General features: G+C 38.9%; 2 protein-coding genes across 3 annotated transcripts; both read right to left on the reverse strand.

Annotated features, from left to right (window-relative positions):
- Positions 1-845: 845 nt before the first annotated feature.
- Positions 846-8,052, reverse strand: wipf1a (WAS/WASL interacting protein family, member 1a). Of its 2 annotated transcripts, none has more exons than XM_017470901.3 (8): positions 7,845-8,052; positions 5,559-5,664; positions 4,870-4,999; positions 4,599-4,724; positions 3,378-4,481; positions 3,084-3,278; positions 1,433-1,546; positions 846-1,270 (listed from the first exon to the last, which is right to left on the reverse strand). In XM_017470901.3, the coding sequence occupies exons 2-8, from the start codon at positions 5,607-5,609 to the stop codon at positions 1,218-1,220; spliced, it is 1,773 nt and encodes a 590-aa protein (XP_017326390.2). In that variant the 5' UTR covers positions 5,610-5,664; positions 7,845-8,052; the 3' UTR covers positions 846-1,217. The 2 variants fall into 2 exon arrangements, with proteins under 2 accessions (XP_017326390.2, XP_017326389.2); XM_017470900.3 differs by having other exon boundaries at positions 846-1,273; positions 7,845-8,050.
- Positions 8,053-8,719: 667 nt separating this feature from the next.
- Positions 8,720-19,868, reverse strand: LOC108266097 (acetylcholine receptor subunit alpha). Its single transcript, XM_017469094.3, has 9 exons — positions 19,579-19,868; positions 18,078-18,220; positions 17,850-17,894; positions 17,515-17,624; positions 16,184-16,379; positions 15,131-15,368; positions 13,150-13,373; positions 9,313-9,552; positions 8,720-9,176 (listed from the first exon to the last, which is right to left on the reverse strand). The coding sequence occupies exons 1-9, from the start codon at positions 19,637-19,639 to the stop codon at positions 9,048-9,050; spliced, it is 1,386 nt and encodes a 461-aa protein (XP_017324583.1). The 5' UTR covers positions 19,640-19,868; the 3' UTR covers positions 8,720-9,047.
- Between the last annotated feature and the right edge of the window lie 3,179 nt (positions 19,869-23,047).

Consider the following 23,047-nt stretch of genomic DNA (forward strand, 5'->3'; position numbering starts at 1 on the left):
CAGCTAAGCTATTAATCACTTCTGTTTCTCATAATTCGGCCTTGGCTGCATTAGCCTATAGTTTATGTAATAGTTTATTAAGTACTAGATGTGTTGGGGAATTTAACATGTAACTTTTTAATTATATTCTCCTGAAATTAATTAAATGACTCGAAAAAAGATTTGTTCATTTTGCTGATCGAGATTCAAAAATCTGAGTCAGTAAAATGATCCAAACTTCCCATCACTAATAGACATTACCACAAAGATGGCATGAGGAAACAAAATAGAGAGGAACCAGACCCAAAAAGGAACTTATCCTCTTCTGGGTGATACTGGAATACAAATCATTACTGTTCTACGACTGTATACTATCAGCTGTAAACCATGTAGGTGCTGACCCACACCTGGCAGCTCATCTGGCGTCATATTGCTGTGTAATGATGGTGATGAACTCATCTGTATCTGGCTGCCAGAACACAGCCACAACTTAACCCTGATGATACCCATGTGTCATGCAAAAGATAAGGAGCAGATTTTACAGCAGGGCCACTTCCAGCCCAAAATTAAACACTGCACAAGAATTCGTTGAGTGAGTGCAATTTTCCACCCAGATTCTAAATGCCATGCAAACCTTGAATGCCATAATTGCCTCGTATGTACCTGGCCCAGAATGCTCTGCTATGTAAGGTTTGTTCAGATATCACTTCATGCTCAGAGTCCAAAGTCTTCTTTTACAGACTAGACATACTCTTAATTCTAGTTTAATTCACTCCACCATTCAACCAGCATGTCTTCTAAAAGGTGTTTTATTTGAGCCTTCTCAGCAAAAAGAGTAGAACAAAAAAAAATTCTTTCCATCTCCGTTTGTGTTTTTATTTGTCTTTATTAAAAATGCAATATACTAAAAAAGGAAACAAAACGAAATGTAGATAGATAACTACCTTTCAAAATATAATTTGAATACATTGCACTGCGATATGCCTACATCAGAATGATCAGTATTATTAATGTATATACTTACATATTACATACATAATGTTTAATACATCTATTTGTCTGTGTGTGTGTGTGTGTGTGTGTATATGAGAGAGAGAGAGAGAGAGAGAGAGAGAGAGAGAGAGTGCACACTCACATGTGGAATTAAAAATTCTGCAACATTCAGAAAAATACATTTGAGGCTGTGCTTAAGAAATTAATAGTAATACAACGGTGGCATGATTGATTTTTGTTTATCTTTATCTGGGTATTGGAGGCAGTGGAGGAGCTCCTCTTTCCCTCTGTACTGTTCCTGCTGAGAAAACACAAGGTTTCATAGTAATGGATTCTGAATGTATATGTAAACATTTTATTGGAATGCCCACATTTACATTATCTGAATAAAACACATTATTCAGACACCCAGAAAATGAAATATGGCAATAACTGATAAACCAAATACAATGTTCCTCACCTTTGCCATCATTCTTACCAGCCTTGCTGGGGTACGTCTTACTGATGGAAATGTAAGGCTCAGGTGGGGGCAGCTCAGAAATTTGATGGAAGGGAAACCTCATTTCCCATTCATCTAAAAAAGGAGAACCTTGTGGGTTTACTATCAGGGTCCAATTTCACCAAATCTTTATACAGCCTAGGTGTCACCAGTGTTATCAACAAAGTGATGGTCGGGCTGAAGCTTTTACATTCAGCCAAATCCACATCTAATTGTCATAAGAAGACCAGAACAATTAATTTAATAAGCTCTTGCTTTATTAAAGGTAAACATGCAGCCACACTGCCCTTTCCAGATTAGATTGGTAACCCCTAATATAACCTTGTTAATAATCTCTGATGGTTATTAACCCACTCTTTGGGATTATTTTAGCTTCTAACATTTTAAGTGCAAAAAGCAATATGGGGAGCATTAAGCCATTTATAAGGTTGAGGCCAAATTATGTCTATAATGAAGTGTTATGACCTGTAATTTGCTACAACCTATCCAATGTACACATTTAACAGGAAATCATTCAGTACTGTGTTTTTCAGCCACATGATTAACTTGTTAATAGACATGTTTATGAATCCAGTATCTCAATTAGTGCTTGCCCAGACAGAGTTAAGGTCCGTCATGCTAATTTTGGCACACTAATACTATTTTGACATAATGTCCTGAGCTGTAGCACTTCTAGTTAGTGTCTAATTGTTCCACAGATATTTACTATCACAACCAAACTATATGAAGGAGCTGTAGAGAAACAATGTGCATAATAAGTCAGAATTAGGTTAAATCCAGTAAGTGGGGATATAAAGAGCAATTCTGACCACAAAGTATTTGCATAGTGGAGTGTAGCACTAAAAAAGAAGCTTAGCAGGTCTGCACAGACAGCTGACTCAGACTAAGTATTCTTACTGTTTACCTTTTAGGCCATTGCTTACCAAAAAAAACAACAACAAAAAAAAACAATAATAACACACTACATAAACACAGAAAATGCAGCATAAATCCACTTAATTGTATGATGTAACAAATGGGGCCTTCCATGGTATTCAGTGGTTTAAAGGTTTACTTACTCACTGTGGTTTGACAAAGGGAAGGAGATTTATGGTCATCTTCACTAGCCATACATCATGACAACAATTCTTTATATAACTTTGGTTTATCATTGGTTCAAATGGTCTATTGATAAATTGCTGTTAGCTGAGCTTCAGTGTGCTAAAAAAAAATCCTTGGTTTACTAATCAGAACACTTTTTTGGAATAAGGTGGTTTTCCACAGGTTGGCAGCTATCAATATGTATTTAGAATCTAGACAGCTAAGCGCCCCATGCTCTGCAAACATGGGTAAAAACAAATGATGTTGAACACCAACATCTAACCAATAAGGCCAAGGAGGCATTTCTACTTGCAACATCTAACTCCCCTCTTATTTTAACATACCAGTGTTCTAGACTAGACTGCATGTTTGCATGTGCTTCAGGGATATGGTTTTGGGGGGACCACTGAAATGAAAAAGAATGTATGTGTTTGAATTTTAAATTTCAACATAGTTAACACTAGCTAACTTCTGACTAGCCCAAATCACTGACTATACCTTTATACTTACTAAAGTGTGAACAAATCCATACCTGTGCTGTTCTGAGGTGAGCTCTGGTAGCCATTGTCCATGGAAGGGGGCGGGGGAGGAGGGAACCCTCCTGCCCCAGGCCTATCCGGAGGAGGGGGAGGTCTGCCAGCTCCTCGGTTACCAATAGGGTGATTAGGAGGAGGTGCAGGTGGAGTACCTCCTCGGCTGTCCCCTGGAGGAGGTGGTGGAAGAGGACCTATAATACGAGATCCAAATGTCATATGTTGAATCACATGGTGAAACATCACAGAAATGGGTAATAAAAATAAATAAATAAAGTTGACCAAGGTCATACTAGATCGTATAGATGTGGCTTTTCCTGCTTGTGGTGGTCTTGAACTGGGTGGAGGTGGTGGTGGGGCAGACCCCGCAGGTCGTGGGACAGGTGGTGGGTTACTAAAAGAATTTCTATGAGAGGTTGTACTGGTTGGCTCCTTTGCTGGTGTAGGAGGCAGTGGTGGCAGGTCTCCTCTTCCTGAAGGGAGTGGTGGTGGGGCACTACCCATAGATCTCGGTCCTGGTTTACTTCCTGATGGGGGTGGTGGTGGATACCCATCACTAGAAAATGATGTTCTGCTTCCTCCAACAGGTGGTGGTGGAGGAGGAAAATCATCTGACCCAGAAGGAGGTGTAGGAAGTGGAGGGTGGCTACTAGGGGGAACTGGGGGTAATGAAAAAGATGCCCTATGTCCTCCTGTGGATGGAGGAGGAGGGGGAAAATCATCTGAGCTGCCTGTGGAAAAATTTGGTCGGGCACTTGTGGGAACAGGAGGTGGTGGAAACGATGACCTGTTTCCTCCTACTGGTGGTGGTGGAGGGGGGAAATCATTCGAGGATCCAGTGGAAAATGTGTTAGGAGATGATCGGGCACTAGAGGGAACAGGGGGTGGTGGCAACGATGACCTGTTTCCTCCTGGTGGTGGTGGAGGGGGGAAATCATTCGAGGATCCAGAGGAAAATGTGTTAGGAGATGGACGGGCACTAGAGGGAACGGGGGGTGGTGGAAACGACCTGTTTCCTCCTACTGGTGGTGGTGGAGGGGGGAAATCATTCGAGGATCCAGAGGAAACTGCGTTAGGAGATGGACGGGTACTAGAGGGAACTGGTGGTGGTGGTAAAGATGTTTGGCGGCCAGGGGGAGCAGGGTTTACAGGAATGCTGGGGCGCCGACCTGGCATTGTTGGTGGGGTAGAAGGGGAGCTTGGGAATCGACTTCCCGGTATGGGCGGAGGGCCACCAGGATGTGAACTGCGTGGAGAGGCAGATGTAGAGGAAGGCACAGGTGGAACACTGCCTCTGCTCAAGTTCGATCGCCCAGAAGGAGAGTCCGGGAAACGAGGAGGAGTTCCACCACTTGGTGCTGGGAATCTCCCACCGGTGGGTGGCATAGGTGGCCTCGCTGTTTAAAGATATATATCAAACAGCTATATGTTAAGAACTCAAGACGAATATGTTTAATTTGACACATTTTGTGCAGTTATTCATGTATTTGTTTTAAAAATAAAATGTTAATTACCTGAGCCACCTCCTGCAGATTTTAGTCTTGGCATCCCACCCTGGAACAGTCCCCCAAGTCCACCTGCAGCTCCGCCTCCTAAACCACCACCACTACCTCCACCAGAAGCCCCACCCCCTTTGGGCTCTGTAAAACAGTTTTATTATAGTTTAAAAAAAAGAAGCCATACTGTTATTGTTTTTTAATATAATAGTGAGCAGTAGATATTGCTGAAGTATAGTAGAAGAAACGTTGAAGAAATTTTGAAGAAATTTTTTAATTTGTTACTTACTATCAAATACTGGAGCACTGCGGTCATTGGTGACAGCTTTTTTCAGTCGGGCGCCTTTGCTGATATCTGAGAGTAAAGCATTTCTCCCGTGTTGCTCGGATCTGGACAGTGATGGTTTTTCAGTGTTTGCCTGTTTAAAAAAAAAAAAAAAAAACGAACCAAAAAAAAAAAAAACAGAGAGCATTGATAATAAAGTCACCACTAGGTGGCTCCCTACAATAAGAAATGCTTGATGGTGTTCTTCCTGAGTAAGTAAAGATGAACAGTACACATGAAAGTGCAGTAAAGAAACGGTTCACAGTAAGATGCAAATAAAACTGTGTCAGTGATCCCCTTTTTTATTTTAATAACTTAATGCACATCTTGGTTGTTAATTTTTTTGTTATATCCAGCAGGAATCACTTGCTAACCTGAAGTGAACCCCCGACCCACACGCACACACAACAAACAAACAAACAAAAAACATTTCATATCTAATCATATGTTTTTCACATGTGGTTATGTGAGTAATATGTAATCGTGTGGAAGAATAAAAACATATGCACTACATGTCAAAAATGTGCGAAACATGAAAAACAGTGATTATTCACAATTGATGTTCTTTTAACTTTTATGTAAGGGATGATATCATTACCTTTACAACAATTTGAAGAGGAAAGAGCAGTATAGAAAACTGTGATGTCTCTTACCAAAGCTAAGGTTGGAGGAGGGGGTGGTGGTGGGGGTGGAGGACCAGGCATATTCTGTCCGGTGTGCTTACTCACTCACGTTGTATCTGAATATCCACACACACACCTATACAGAAAAAAGAGGAGAGAACTAGAATGAACTAGTGTCTTTAAAGCTTTAGCAGCATATATCATCTTAATCTTCACACCCCTACCCCTTTTCACACTTATTCTTCCGGCAGATGAAAAAGGAAACACATATACGATGCAAAGGAGGCTTAACCAAGGAGAACTTTATAACAAACTCAAAATCTTACTCCACTAAAGAAGACAGACTTATATTCTTATATTTCCTCTTTCTCTAAATGACGCTTGTGCTCATGTAGTTCTTAGGTCTGAATTCAAGCATTCAGCTTGATAGCAATAATGATGTATCCAAAACGAAATCACATTCAGTAGAACGTCTTAGGGATCCAGACTGGCCATGTATGATGCGAAGACCTGGGTCAAAACTTTAATTTTTTACCAAAGCATTTTGATTAAGTAGGCCTGCTCCACACCAAGCCCAGGCCAGAGGCAACGTCCGCACTGGACCCTGTGACGGTGGTTGAGGGGGACATTCGCTACAAGTTGGTTCTTGCTCTCTAATTGTAATAAAAATTAATTTATTGTAGAAAAATAAATGTTTGACTCTTACGATTCTTCTCAGAACAACAGCTTTGTATTTATTTCTAATTAGCAGGTCAAAGTCAATCATAATGTTGTTGCATTTCATCACAAGCAATGTAGACATAAGTCCTGGCCATATGATTTTAAATGAACATAGAAATCTGTGCAGATTCTAGCTTTTCACCAGTGGAATCTGACTTGGAACTGAAGCCAACTTACACTAGCGTAAGGCCTGCATGACATGCTACCTCACAGAGATGGCAGGAAGCTGTAACCCTCTTTCACATTTTACATTTATTTTCACTTTTGTTTGCTTATGGTCTATAATGTATAGCTCAAAAGTGATGCATTTACTCTTAGTTCCTCCGCTTCTGGTAGCTATCTCGATGTTACAGTAGGCCTTCCATGTGAGGGTTGTTTTCAGTTCTCATCGAAGGCAGCTTTGTAATAAATTTCTGGAAGAAGTCATTTATCAAAAGTAATAGGTATCTTTAGTATAATCAGCAGAATTATGACCTTGTTTGTCAGCCGAATCTGTATGCTTTGCTGAACAGAGGTGACAACAACTTCCTGATACATGAGCTGTTAATGAGTGACTCTAATATAGGCCCTTTCCTTTCCTCTGCAGTTAGATCACTAAGCCTCAGATCACATTTATGAATTTGAGAGTATGATACACAATAGCAGGTTCAGCATGATTCTAAAAATGATCTTGAGCAAAGAGGCCTATTTATATGCTGTTTGATCATTTTTTGACACCTTTTGAAAAATATACTTGGTGTCAGCTGTTCATTCTTAATCTGTGAACATTATTGCAGCAAAGGTTACTTAACTGTAAAGGGAAAGACAGGAACCTGCTGTTTTTGAAGTTTTAAAAAGAAAAAACAGTCAAAAGATAAATGGATATGTTTCTAACAGAGCAAGGAACATAAACAATAAAATGCCTTTTTTCTCTGGAAAAATAATACACTTTATTAAAAATTTAAAGGGAACTATAAATAGTCAAGAAGCAGAATTGTTTGCCATCAGACAAAAACATGGGTACAAAAATGTGATATTATTTACTACGTGAGTACTGTACTACGTGAAATGTGAAAGTGTGGCGTGCGAATGCAAAAACAGGTCAATACCAATGTCTTTTTACACCTTTGTCAGAGCATTACTGAAAAATATACAATAAAAACAATAAAATATAATATTAACATAATGCTGCTGACAGTTATAGTCCACCACTGATAACTTAGGGTTTTCACAAAACTATATGTATATTTCACTCATAAATTCTACACTATTTCTACCATTTCACCTGACTCGTACTTCTTCGGATGCCTTCGTTTTCTAGGTAATGTATTCTGCATGGCAAGTAATTCTCACTATGGAAAACAGACGACATGGTTAACGTTCAACAACCCAGCAACCACCCTTCTGCTTCAGTAGCTTTGTGAGAAGTCATATTTCCTCCTCTGAGTTTCCTTTGCAGCCCAACAAACAATGCAGGCACCTTCACATGAGAAAAAAAAAAAAAACCCAACAACGTTTGACAGGCAGGGATCCCCTCACTGTCCTCCAAAGCTTCCCTTTCCTCCCTGCTCTCTCCCGATTTTCCCCTCAATCTATTCACAGAAAAGATGGACTCACCCGAGTTGAAGTTGTAGAGAAGTAAGTACAATATCACAGTCGTGCACACTGTTTCATTGCACTTCCTGTCTCTGATGCAGCCGACCAATCAGTCAGTGTTGTTACTAAGTGTGTGTGTATATGTGAAAGCAAGGCTTCACACAAAGAGTGGGGTATGCAAACGAACTCTACCACAGCAGACACATTTCCTCACCCCTTCATTCTGTATGAGTATGTGAACAGTCAATGTAGCAGGTCAACTCAGTACAGGAACAGGAACAAAGGGAGCAATACAGGCAGAGATAAGACGATGTCAAAAACATAAACCTTGCTAATAAATGCCTGAGCACCTGGATTTGTGGAAAAGGGTGGGGGGTATCCTTTCAGTTCATTGCATTATGCTGCTATCTTCAGCACCACTTTGGTATTGATTTGTAACTGATATGATTTAATTCAATTTTGCACAGAACATATGTATACTATGGGCCAAACATTGAGATGATATTTTAAGCGTGTGCAAGGTCTGATTTTGTGAAAATTAGATTTGCAGGTCACTGGAGAGTAGTAGCATTTATGTGAGAGATTCAATCCAACCTGAAGGAAAGCCAAACGAATTGAAGAAGACTGCTTCCTCTTTAGGAAAGGTCTTTTGAAATGAGTAAGTCTTGCTTCTGTTTACTTCATGCCGAAGTAAAAGTAGAATGTCTCAACTGCAGTATGAGGAAGGAACACGAGCAAGTGTTAAATTAGTACCTATGTGAAGAGGAATTGAGATATGATCATTTAAATATTTCAAAGACCTTCTGATTAAAATCTACACTGAGCCAGGCAGAAAAAAACAGCAAGAATTGAAATTAAACATACACAGGAATGAATGAAGACCACGCAAAATTAGGTGCATTTAAGACAAAAAGGATATACTTTTATTCATACCCAAGCAGTATGCATTTTCTAAGAAAAAAATCAGTATCGATAGTAAATACAAAGCAGCCTACATTTAGGCACTGCTTTGCATACTGTGACTTGAATGTGTATGACATAAGTTTCTTATAAAACAATAATATAATGATTTTATATATATATATATATATCTCATTGGGCCATGTTTTCCCACCAACTTTCATTTAATAACGCACATCATACTATACATTATGAATTTACATGCATATTTATCGCTCCAAAGACGCCTTATATTATAATTATTAATATAATATCATAACTATGTTATAAAAGACTGAGCTCAATGAGTCTCCCGGCAAAGACACCCAATGTTCCAATTATACACACTGCCATGAAGACACAGAGTAAAATGTGGTCCAGAACCATCGCAACAAACTTCCACTCATCACATGCCTATAGAGAGAGAGAGAGAGAGAGAGAGAGAGAGAGAGATACACTTTGAGACAGAGACAGATCTGTAATAAAGATTTTTAAAAAAGATACAGAATTATAGTAATATCAAACACTTTATCACACTTTATGGTCTTACATTGTTGGACTCTTCATCTGATTTCATGGTCTCTGCGATGTATTTGACTCCTTCTATAGCACTGCGTACATCTGGGTTTTTGGTTATGGGAGACTGGAAGGGCACGGCAGTGGGCATCGGCTTCCCTGAGATATCAGAGATGTCCAGATCAGGGGTGAAAATGTTTTTAGAGCGTTTTTCCATGCTGGGCCTCTTCATAGCAGAGAAGAACATCCAATTGGGGATGGTCTCAATAAAAATCTAGATACGGCAGAAGAAGAGGAAGTGACAAAAGGTAAGTCACATGAAGTAAATAAGGAATTCTGTTTAATATGTAATAGTGTAAATTAAATACATATTCACTTTTTTAAATTTCTTTTTTAAAACTACTTTTAGTTGTTTACACTTACCTTTAAGTAAATAAATAATCATTTATCAATAAGTAATCACCCTGCTGTGGTGTAACTTTATTTTCCATCACATTTCTTTATTTGATTATGGAAGATGAGTAGATATTAGCCTACAGTATCCTTTTTCATGTGATGTTTCTGAACCAGATTGTGGTAGATCAATTTTCCTTCCTAGCAGATATCTGTAAATGATAATACTGCTAAAACTCAGGTAAGCTTTGTATTTGTTATATTTATTCTGAAAGCTGTAGGCTTAGCCTGGATTAAATAGGAAATACTAGTCATGAAGCTGAGCTAATTCAAAACTAGCTGGGTTAGTCCTATTTTCCCAATGAACATAAGTTACATTTAAAATGTTTAAATGTTGTATTGTCATTTCTGATTTGTTATAACTTTTCTGTATTCTACATTCTTAGGCATATCATTTGTATTCTACATGGACGGATATCGCATTTGTACATACACACCCATTTGTATTCCACCCACCATGCAATTACCAACTTACTAGCAAACAGTGGGATTTGGACCACCAACACCGGAGGTGCGAGGCAAACATACTAACAACTAAACCACCCTGCTCCCTTCTTAGCATAACATATCTTGAGCAAAAATAATCTTATTGTTAATAATTAATGTAAATCATATGATAACTTTGGGCCTATGAACTGAAGTTGTTATTTGAAAAACAATAAATTATGGTGGAAGTTTGGTTTGGCAATAGAAATATGTCTTGATAGTAACCAGAAATATGTCTTGATAGTAGCTGTCATTTGATCCTGATGATCAAAATATCTAATACCTCTGGAAGTGTATTTAGTGTTTGGTAAAGGAAATCAGGTAAAGTCAGTTTGTTGGTGTAAACAGTCAGGGAGAACACACTGTTTTTCATCTCTAGGTGGCAGCACTGGGTAGAACAGTAGATATAACAACAGTTCCATGATGTAAACATGAACACACCTCAGGCTGCTGTTCTTACAATTATTGTAATAATGTGTACTGGACACTCTTAAAAATAAATTGCACCAGAAAATAGAAGAACTATCTTATTTTAGGCTAGAATTATTTTAAGTTCTCAGGGATCCTTGAGGCATTCGATAACTGCCATTCTGACAAACTGAGAGAAATGTTTACGTTTTTGAATGTTTAAATGCCTTATTTGTCATTTCTGATTAGTTATAACTTTCCTATATTCTTTATTCTGTATTTGATTTTTAATCTACACGGCTGAATATTTTAACAATCTCAAAGTGTTTTTTGTATTCCATGTACCATTCAGTAGCCAGGTAGTTTGTGTGTGTCTGTGTGTGTGTTTGTTTGTTGTTGTTGTTTTTTTAAAAAATATATTATTATCAAAACCCAACTTTTTCAAAGCTATTTAATGTATTATTGAGTAGTTATTGTACTATTTGACTGGTAACTTCAATGATTTTCGTCCAACCCTTAATGACAGCCTATAAATACTGTCAGCTTGGATCTAACCCTTTACTGCACGGTGCTGCCATATGGCAACAATTAATTTTTTTTATTACAAAACTTACAAAATTACAAAACTACTGTTTTCTTATGTAACTGGAAAAACCGGTCATAAAAACTTTGACGTGACATTAAAAAATGCCATGTAACATGACCAGGAAGTGGTGTTTGCACTTCCTTTTCTGCAGTTACATGGCTGGTAAAGGACATCACTAGAAGACTCTCAAAATTTGATGAATTTTTCAATATTTAGGCAAAACTACTTAAAGGAAAATAGTGCAACACTACCTAAGATATGTTAACATTTTTTTGTCATTTAAACAAGTTTATATACTTTGAGTATTCTGTTAAATAGTAAAATGTAATTGTTGGCAACAACATGCGATAATGGAACTGTGGTATGTGCATTCATGACCTGAAACAGGCCTACACGGCATGAAAGACACTAGGCTTCTCTAGTTTGTTTTTGACATTCAAAGTAAGAAAAATTGTTGTCATTTCAGACATTTTGCAATTGTTTTGCATTATTTTCTAAATTTTACATTTCAAGAGAAAGAATAAAGAATTCAAGAGAATGAATTCAAAAGATACATCACCCAAAACACACTTGGATCTACTTTCTGTATGTATTTTGAGTGAGTAAATCCATCCACATTATTATTATTTTTTAACAACTTTAATTCCTTTTTAGAAGATATAACTTTTACATGCTTATTAGGTAGCAAAAAAATCCCCTCTGCAACATATAGACTGGAAAACGCAGGAACTGGAATTGTGATATTTTCTCCATTGCACTTTTTTTCATATTTTTTTAAGATATATTTTTATTAATGGAACAAATTCAATAATAAAAATCCATAAAACTTTTTTCTTATGTAAATGTAATACTTCATGCAGTAGAGGGCTAATATGTTCTATGTGTGGAAAATTCAGAAATAAAATGCATTATGGCTCCAAAATATTACTGAACACATTGTTGAGTTATATGGATGCCTGGCTGCAAAGAAAAGAACCTTGCTCCATAATTCTTTAATCATTTTTGTTGCATAATTAACTGCATGGTGGTAATATTTATGTTGGGAATGTTTAATTTGCTTTGGTTTAATGATTCTTCTGGAATCATGAAATCTTCTGGAGTCTCACTTTAAATGACCTTTTCTGTCAACTTATTTTTAAGTGTGTATGGTCCATCCATGCATCCATCTTCTACCACTTACTCCTTCTTCAGGGTCACGGGGAAACCTGGCCAATCCCAGGGAGCATCAGGCACAAGGCAGGGTACACCCTGGACAGGGTGCCAGTCCATCGCAGGGCACAATCACATACACACTCACACACACCCATTCATACACTACGGACACTTTAGGCACGCCAATCAGCCTACCATGAATGCCTTTGGACTGGGGGAGGAAATCCGCAGTACTCCGGGGGTACTCCGGGAGTACCTGGAGGAAACCCCTGCATGCAAACATGCAAACTCCGCGCACACATGTCCCTGGCGGGAATCGAACCCCGGACCCTGGAGGTGTGAGGCGAACGACTAAGCCACTGTGCACCCAGTGTGTTTGATGAATGCATGAAATGTCAGTATGGCAGGGGACTAGAAGAGTACAGACTCAAGTGTTCATTTAAATCTCATATGTACAGGATTACATGTGTAATAAATCCATCCATCTCCTACACTGCTTATCCTACACAGGGTTGTGTTGGAGCCTGGAGCCCATCCCAGGGGAATCTGGACTACATGTCTTTGGACTGGGGGAGAAAACTGGAGTACACAGAGGAAACCCTCGAAGCACAGGGAGAACATGCAAGCTCCATGCACACAGGATGGAGGCGGGAATCGAGCCCCAACCCTGGAGGTGTGAGGTGAACGTGCTAACCACTAAGCCACCATGGCCTCTGTGTAATACATCGTAGAGGACATGAAACAGAAGCACACACAATTATATTCTGCTTCGCTTCTTGTACTCACCTTGCGAACCCAGGCAGGCATGGTGTGTGTGCTAGGTGAGCGGTGGTGTGTGTTGATAACAATTACGGTGATGATGATTGAGGCAATGACGAAGATCATGGTGAAGAGCATGTATTTCCCAATGAGAGGAACAGCGCTTGAGGTAGAAGGGATGAGCTCCACGATCACCAGCAAGAACACAGTCAGAGACAACAGGACAGAGATACTGAGGGTCATCTTCTCACCTACACACACATGCACACAAATCATTGGCTGGATTTCACATTACTCTGGGTTTTCACCACTCGTGGAGTCATATCAGATACAGAAACATTTTTCAGCTGTCTTGGACATCAATATTACCAGCAGAGTGGCCATCAGTCAGGCTAAATATATACAAGAGGCTTCTAAACTCCAGTGGTGCCTCACAGTGGTCTATTTATAACCTTTTAATGTGTTTGCACAATATTCTAAGCCTCAAGGTCAGGGTGAAATTCAGTGGACAGTGTCAGAGGTTTTATGGAGTTAGATATATGCAAAGTATGTGTATATATATCAGTATATATATAAGTATGTGTGTACACACGTATATAGGGGGGGTTTGCAATGCAAAAAATAAAAGAAAACTAACAATGGTAAACACTTAAATGTGTTATCATGGCAATGGTGCATATTTGGGTGCACATAAAAATGAGAAAGAAAGGCTACCTCTGTACATGTACATAATCAATATAATCCATTCCTATCTCAACTGGCTGACTGATACACTTTAATCATACACAATAATCCAGGTCTGTTCATGTTGTAGTATAGTAACATGCTGAAGTTCTGTGAAATATATCAAGAGACACTAAACAAAAGCCACTTCAAACATGTTTACTAAACTCACCTGTTTTCGATTTCCTTTATTTCTGTGTATCTTTGAGGCTTTGCCATTCCAGTGTGCATTCCTGTGTCGTTTCCTGGTTTTTACTTTTCACTTCTGCCATTTAGATTTTGATTTGTCTGCCCTGCATTGGCCTGATGTTTGACCCCTGCCTGTTTTTGCCCCCTAGTTTGTCTGCTGATTTGTATTGTTTATAATATACAGCATATGCTATACTAGTTGACCTGTCTTCAAACCCTCTTCAAAACTCAACGCATTACTCAGATACACATCTTAACATCCATGAATTATTAAGTGACTGCAAGGAAACTAATGAAAAAGGTATGCAGTCATAAATATTAAGGAACTGTGCATGAGCCAATGAGTCCTGGGAATTCAGGAAGGGGTTCATTTCTGCTCTGGTCAGCTGTTTAGGATTCTCCAAGCATGAGCTATTACACAGAAAGGACTGTGCGCTGATTATGGAGATTGCACTATTGCCTTTATCATGGTCCACTGAACAAGGAGACTGCTACTTAAGCTGATGAATCAATACTGACACTAACGTGTGTCTGTGTGTGTGTGTATGTGTATGTGTGTGTGTGTGTGTGTGTGTGTGTGTGTGTGTGTGTGTGTGTGTGTGTGTTGTGCCGTTTTGGTGACTGTTCCAGCCAAAGTCACTGAAACACTTATTCATATCACTAATCAGAAACATCTCTAAAATAAACCCACATAACAATGCCTAACCACACAACCATGCGTAAAGCATATGGCAAATGGAGCACCAAGAAAAATTAGGATCATGCCACAGATTATTAACTCAAGCTTCATCTGATGATCTACCAAATTAACAGCCCTTATCTCACTCAGGCATCTAGACGAGCACTTCTGAAATCATGAGACTGAGAGCGATGTGTGATGTATAATACATAAGAGCAGAGTCAGACTGGAAGACATGAGGAGACATAGAGCATCACTTCTTCATACACACACACACACACACACACATATCTCATAGTTACATCAGTACCACAGACATCTGATGCTGGTTGTTTGTGTCAGTCATCTTCACTGAACCAGTGCCTATTCTGTGTACTCGTCCACCCACCCAAGTTTGTGTTAGAGGCAAGTTCATACCTGAGTCTGTGGGCAGGTAGAATACCAGGCCAGTCAGGAAAGAGAAGAGGATGCACGGGATGATCACATTGACGATAAAGTAGAGCGGCAGTCTCAGCAATAGGAAGTGGTAGGTGATATCCAGGTACGGAGTGTCTTGGCAACAAGCATAGTAAACCCAGTGCTTCCAGCTCCTGTAGTCCTTCATCACCCACTCGCCACTCTCCATAAAGTTACTCAAATCTGGCCGATCACTATCCTAAGAGACAGAGAAGACAATCGATCGTATGAGAGGCTCCACAGACAAGGTAATTCAATTTATGAGGCAGTGAACTGACAAGGTGTGAATAGATCAGAATGTGATCGACTGAGATTTAATTAAGGTTGACTTATCTGAAGTTTTGATCAATAGCATAAGCTGTCATTATAATTCAGATCACAACATCTTTATACAATAGTTGATGCATGCAATTGTAAAACTGAACTTTACCACAGATAAAATCAGCTATTGTACAAAGTCTGCATTTATATGTTTTATATGTTTTCAGTAAATGTCTGTCCACAGTGTTGGCTTATTTGACATCAGTACATCATGCAAATTGGTATTACAATCTGGTGGTTCTTCACTGTCAAACAATTATATATCGTATTTTATTTTCAATCTCTTTCCTTCCTATGAATAATAATAATAACTAGACCAGTACATTGTCTGAAGAAAATGTGAGTGGTGCTTGGCGTGGCAAAATTCGGATCGGGCGCCAATACTTTCGAGAGCTGACCCTGTAGGGCACCAATACTTTCGAGAGCCGGACAGATAGGGCGCCAATACTATTTGAGCTGGCCATGCAGGGCACCAATACATAAAATAATAATCATTTTCCTTCCTAGTTTATTTTTAATAATCGCTTTACTGTTTTGCATGTGCAAATGCAAGCCACCACAACTCCACCCCAAGAACACTGAGATGTTTCCTCCTGTCACAGCTTTGCTATTGCTCCTTAAACTACAATAAATGAAACAAATGAGTGATCTGCATTTACAAATTATCAGTAAGATATAATGCCATGTTATTACAGGATTGACGACGACAAGATTTCCATCAAATGTCCATGTTCCGAGTTTCATGCTGCAGTTCTGCAAGTCGAAGGGGAAGTGAAGCACAATGATCTCGCAGTAGCTCTTAAAGATGGCTGGAGGGTTCCAGGTGATCATTCCTGTATATTCGAGCAGAACTTTGGTCTCATGCACAATGGCAAAGTCACCGTCAGCACTATGGAGGTACAAAAAGAGTGAAAGAAACAGTATTAACAATCTCTAGCAGCCATCTAGAGAAAGAAATCTACACCAATAGGCTCTAGAGTCAAACATTATGTTATACATTAGTTATACAGTTAGCATAGTGACAAGGCGTGATGTTCAATACTTTCTTTTCAAAACAGATCCAAAATGAATGTGTAAGACAATTACTGGGAAATAATAGAAAGTAGAAAGAGAAGAGAGGAAAATGAAAAGCAAATAAAAGAGTAGAGGATATGGTGAACAGACGTAACTGATGCTACTCTAAAGGTTCTGACCTATTTGTACTACCATGAGATCTTGTTTTTGATGGAGACACAGAGCACTTCTGTAAGTTGTTCTGAAGAATGGTGTCTGCTAAGTGCTGCAAAAGTAAATGTCTAGATTTAGTCCGATGCTATATGAGAGATCCTTCCTTCATTCCGACCCATACAATACATCAAACCCAGGCTGAATGTACACAAACACATCCACAAATCTCCACCAGAGCAATAATCACAGCGCTCAGACTCACACAGCTTGTAGAAAATTCTGCTTCCGGCATGTGATTTGATTGGCCAGCCAAATCTTAATGAGAACACCTGTGGCTTCTTACTAATTAAGCCCTAGTCTCAGTGTTTGGATGGATGTAAGAAGCTACTTCTCCTTGATTCAGACATGGCCTGTGTGGAATTGTTGAGTAGTTGACAATGTAAGTTTGTTTGTTTGATTTCAAGTGTGGTGTTTGATATTCTGCATGCTTTGAATTCTAGTTATGTCTACTTTTCTTTAATCCTACATATTTATTGGATTTGTTAAAGCTGATTTCAGATGTAAGATTTAAGACATGTTAAAGTGTTTGTATTGCACAAATTGTTTTTCTATTTGTTTATGGTTTTATTAGAAAATTACCAGCACTTGTCATCAATGGGAAATGCCTACTCCTACATGTTGAAATAAACTGAGAAAAAGAGAGAAAAAAGATGACTGAATGAGTTTTAATGGATGTTTCTAGTAGCACGACTCTGGTAGCAACAGCTAAATCAGCCTAAAACCCCTTATAATTTTTTTTTACAAATAAAGTGTGCTCAAATAAAGAAGACTAAAATGAAACAGATCTAAGATCGTACTTGTTATAGAGAACGAGGTCAGGTCTCCAGATGTCAGTGCAGGGAACTCTGATCTTTTTTATTCCACTGTACTCCTCTGGGTTCCACTGCAGGTTCACATCTTTCCATTGCTGAAGGAAAGTGAGAGGATTGCTTAATTATCATGACAGACACACACACACACACACACACACACACACACACACACACACATATATATATATATATATATATATATATATATATATATATATATATATAATGAGCACAAATTCTTGAAACCTTGGAAGAGAGCATTTCTATTAAGTGTGACATCCTTACTAAATAGAAAATTATTCGAATCAAAACACAGGTACCTGTTTCAGCCGTACGTTGGTTGTAACAATTTGGTTTACCTCATCCTGTCAGAGAAAAGTCAGTATGTTTACTGTTTATTTCCATATATCAGCTTGGAAAGCAGGTTTATATGTCAGACCTATAAATTACAAGCTACAGTGTATTCTGAAATTTCATAATGGTACTATAAATAATAAAACTGTATAGGAAATTGGAGTAAGTGTGCAATTCTGATGACTGAATCATACCACACTAATAAGTTGGATTAGCTGCAGTCCTACAGTGACCACCACAGCATCTTTGAAATGAGTGACAGGTCTGACCACTTTATTATACCCGGTGAAGAGCTTTTTCACTAAACGAGTCTCGTCCTCCGAGCAACACACCAGTCCTGCTCGACACAAAACACACCAACACTATATAACCACTGGCTGACACATTTCTTTTGAAAACAACAATCTATTAAAGAGTATTATACGTTTGTATCTGAAAAGTTGTCTGAATCAAGCAACCAATCCTAATTCATTATTCATGCCACCCGGATTTCTGTAAACCCGTTTATTTTGGTGAAGTATATTAAAAGTGTCATGCAAATAAAACTGCAAGTGATGGATTAAAAGAAATATTACTGGGTAAGATTTAGGTAGTGCTAATCTTGACCCTGTAAACAAAGTAAAGTGGAAGCAGAGGTGGAGATTTAGTGTATGATGGATGATATTCTGACAGCCTGATTTCTCACGCCGCTGGAAACGAGCCCAAAACAAACGTGTGAGAATTCCATTAGGGTTCGAGTTACTGGAAAAGCTCTCTGAGTTTCCACTGGTATCTCATGTCAGCAATTCCTAGCCTTAATATACCATTAACATTTTTCTCTCAATTCCCTGACTAGATCAGGGACAAATGTGACATTTAAATAATTACCTTTATATGAAATACATTTACATAAAGCAGTGATTTAAATGATTTAAGCGAAGGTTATTTCAATTTAATTATTAAGCACAAACGATTACATTATTATTAACTGCCTGTTCTTTAATCAAGAGATCTGTTCATTCACATAAATCAGTCACAGCAGTCTGTAGATGTGCAATAATCTCCACAAGGGCAGTAAAGAAAGTCGCTAAGAGTCACTTGGACATCTGAAGCTGTCAATCAAATGAATATGTCATGCAGGCTAAAAACAGAGTGATATTCCACCTCTCGTGCTGCAAACGGACATTACAGCTCTTCTTTCACCTCTGAGTTTATAAATTCTCACATTGACATTGCAAATACTATGGTTCTGTGTTAATGTAATGTCTGGATTAATTAGCATAAATGTGTCATGATATACAGTATGTATGTAATATAATGATGCATGAAAAAAGTAATTATGTAAAGAGATTTTTAGTTGAAGATGAGTTAATATCTACAAATGGATCATCAGATAAAGAGTTACTGTTATGTGAAATATGTGAGGAAAAGGTCAAGCTTGTGTAATAATTCTATTCTATGAACTACGTGACAAAATATTTAGACCCCAGCTTCCTGTTTGATTATTCACGCATTATGCTTTTGATGTATTTTGTTAAATCTGATATGCTTGGGCTTCCATTAGTTATAAACAAACAGCTAAAAATGTGTTTAGAACACCCGTAAAATTTTTGCAACCATTAAAAAAAATCAGTACATTTAAATGCAATCATGCATGTACATTATTTACATCACAGCATTTTGAATGTAGATTAATAAATGCATGCCAAACTGTACCTGTAGAGACCGCGAGAAGCAGAGAAACCAAATGAAGCCACTTCATGTCACTGGTATTCATGTAAAAATAGAAAAACCTGCTCTCTCATAACAAAACACTAGTTTACTTTGTTCAAGCCTCTTTTTTTTATTTTTATTTTTATTTTTTTTTACATATCTAGTCTGGATGGTTTGATATTCGAGTCCTTTGCCTGTCTCTCTGTCGCTTCTTTGTTTCTCACTGAGCTCTCTGCTCTGCTTAATGCTACTGCAGGGTCAAACTCAGCCGCTGTGTAGCACATGAAACCAGAGACAAATACCTCTAATCCGACTCTCTTGTGTAACTCACATATAGCACATACACAGATCAGCTATAACATTAAAACCACTGACAGGTGGAGTGAATAACACTGATTATCTTGTTACAGTGGCACCTGTTAGGATATATTAGGCAGCAAGTGAACAGTCAGTTCTCGAAGTTGATGTGTTGGAAGTAGGAAAAATGGACAAGCATAAGGATCTGAGTGACTTTAACAAGGGCCAAATTGTGATGGCTAGACGACTGGGTCAGAGCATCTCCAAAACGGCAGGTCTTGTGGGGTGTTCCTGATATGCAGCGGTTAGTACTTACCAGCAGTGGTGAACTGCTAACAGGGTCATGGGCGCCGAAGGCTCATTGATGCATGTGGGGAGCGAAAGTCAAACCGTCTGGTCCGATACCACAGAGCTACTATGGCACAAATTTCTGAAAAAGTTGTCAGAACACACTGCATAGCAGCTCGCTGTGAATGGGGCTGCCCCCATGCCTCTGTCCACCGCCGAAAGCACCAACAATGGGCACATGAGCATCAGAACTGGACATTGGAGCAATGGAAGACGGTGGCCCGGTCTGATAAATCATGTTTTCTTCCTCATCATGTGGATGACTGCGTGAGTGAGCGTCGCTTTGGGGCGTGCTTCCCATGCACTATGGGAAGAAGTAACTCCACCTCGCAACTTACAGGAATTAAAGGATCCTCCACAGCACACCTTCAGAGGTCTTGTGGAGTCCATGCCTTGATGGGTCAGAGCTGTTTTGGCAGCACAAAGGGGATATACACAATATTAGGCAGGTGGTTTTATTGTTATGGCTGATTGGTGGATATGCATATGCATGCAAGCTGAATTAAATAATAAAGTGACATTTAAACACAGAAAAAAACTTATTTACTCTTACACATGGTTATCTGAGCTTTATAAAATAGAAAGAAAAAAAAATTACATTAAATATCTGCCTTTGGGGAAATAATTTGTAATAATATGAAATATTTGTCATTTTTTAAAACTTAAATTTCTGAAAAAAAGTTTCAAATTAGGGTTAGGGCTAGGCTTAGTGTTTGTACCTTTTCTCATGACTTAATTCAGATTTGATCTAAACACAATTCAACCACATCAATTTGTAAATTTGTTAAAAGAAAGTAAAAAAAGAAAAAAAGAAGAAAAAGAAAGAAAGAATTGATCAGATCTGGTTGAGAATGTGTTATTTCTGTTCCACCAGTTCCAGGTCACAGTTTTGCACACCTGCATTAGCGGTATCTTTTCAGCTGTATTAATACAACTTAAAACTTAAACACTAGAGCCAAAAGTCCAAGTCAGCATGAGGTTATTATATTAGATCATGACCTACGCCATAATTTTCACAAGCTGGTGCTGAGAGGCCACAGCTTTGGATTTGACTTTTCCAGATGGCTGAGCCTGACATTGCTCTGCCTTTTCTCGGTTTCACACCTGCCTCATCCACAAATTTAATGCCCCATCCCTTCTAGCAGTTCTGATGCCTCCTGAAGGATTCAACACATTTTATCTATTCAGTTTGTAGAGTATTTTCAAGCAGACACACATTTGTGTCTTGGGAATGATTGGCTGGATTTAATCGCTAGCTCCTTCTGAATAGTCCCGGACCTTGCTGAACCACAGCCCCTGTCCTGACACAACCTTCCATTCTACAGACAGGAATAATTTCCCCACACAGAGACCCCCTCCATGCTCCAGCAGACTCCATTTCCCCCTGCCTCCCTCCCCCTTCACTCCTTTACTCACAGCCCTGAATCATTCATCTTATTTAGAGACAGAGTGGCAGATCTGGCAACTGCAGAATTAAGAGAGATCAGTATCCCACACACCCACTGCCCAACCCACACAGATACACACACACATAGGCACACAGACATACACACACACTGCCACCTGAATCTCAGTCCCACATGTGTCTCTCCTGGCAGGATTAAACCCGTTCGCCCTTGACAGAGGGAGCAGAGGTAGAGGAGAGCTCTATTGTGAAAGTCTAGCCATGCTGAGAATGTGCAGCCGGCACGACTAAACACTCGTCCAGACACACCGAGCCCATACAGTGCTGCCCGAGTCCCAATCCTGCTCTGTCTCAGCTTGATGCAGGATAGTCACGGTAGAGCTCGGTCCAAGCACAGACACTCTAATGTAACTTTTGCTGATGTTTCCAAACCTCCAACTCACGCCATCCTGACACTATTTTCCACCTCTCTGCTAGGAAAAGCACCAGCATAGACTTCCTGCGTCATGCAGCCTATAGAGAATGTTCACATATGGCAAAATTCATTATTTCCCTTAAAACTAAAAGTCATAGATACCTAACGCTTTGTGCCTAGGACCCTGAAATCATATATTTTATATAATTACCAAGAATTCTACCCTGCCTCAAATCCCTTATGGCTATGTAAAACCAAATACAGTTATATATAATCACATTGTAATACTTCCCCTGCGTTGTGAAATCAAAGAAACCTCATTTCATCACTGACAATGAATGTTTATGCAATACACGGTATACTGTATTTTAATACTGTAAAATACTTTCATCAAACATATTTGTTAATAAAGTACTAAACCTGTATAATTTGGTCTTTCAGACTGGCGTCCAATCCAGGGATGCATTCCCGCTTCTTGCCCAGTGTTTCCGAGATAGACTCTGGATCCACCACAACCAGGATAAAGCGTTTAGGCTTCCATTACAAGTGAGTTTTAAGTAAGTAGGTTTTCAGTTCATTTCTCAGTGCAGTAAAAATGCTAACGATTAAATGGATAGAGATTAGGGAGAAAAATGTGTGGATACTCCGTTAATAAATAATGGAATAAAATGGAGCAATTGAGGTCAAGAATGCATTATGCAAAGATTCGTTCGAACCTTTCAGTCCACATTAGCATTAGGGCAGCTCTCTGCACATAGAAATTCCATATGTACTCGACACAAAAAGGTCAGTTACACCAGCCGTCAAACACAGCATTCCAATTCATTAGTGTGAAAAGACACAGTAGACCTGTAATTAATCTGGTGTGTTATTAGATGTCTGTGGATGAGTGTTCAGTCGCTGTGGCATTGACGCAGCGGCAGGCTGGATGAAATGGGCTTTTAGCTTTGTCGTCCCGTAGTATTAATACAGATGGATTACTGATGCACAATAACAATAAATCATTC

The sequence above is a fragment of the Ictalurus punctatus genome, chromosome 6 (genome assembly GCF_001660625.3).
Source record: "Ictalurus punctatus breed USDA103 chromosome 6, Coco_2.0, whole genome shotgun sequence".
Lineage (NCBI taxonomy): Eukaryota > Metazoa > Chordata > Actinopteri > Siluriformes > Ictaluridae > Ictalurus > Ictalurus punctatus.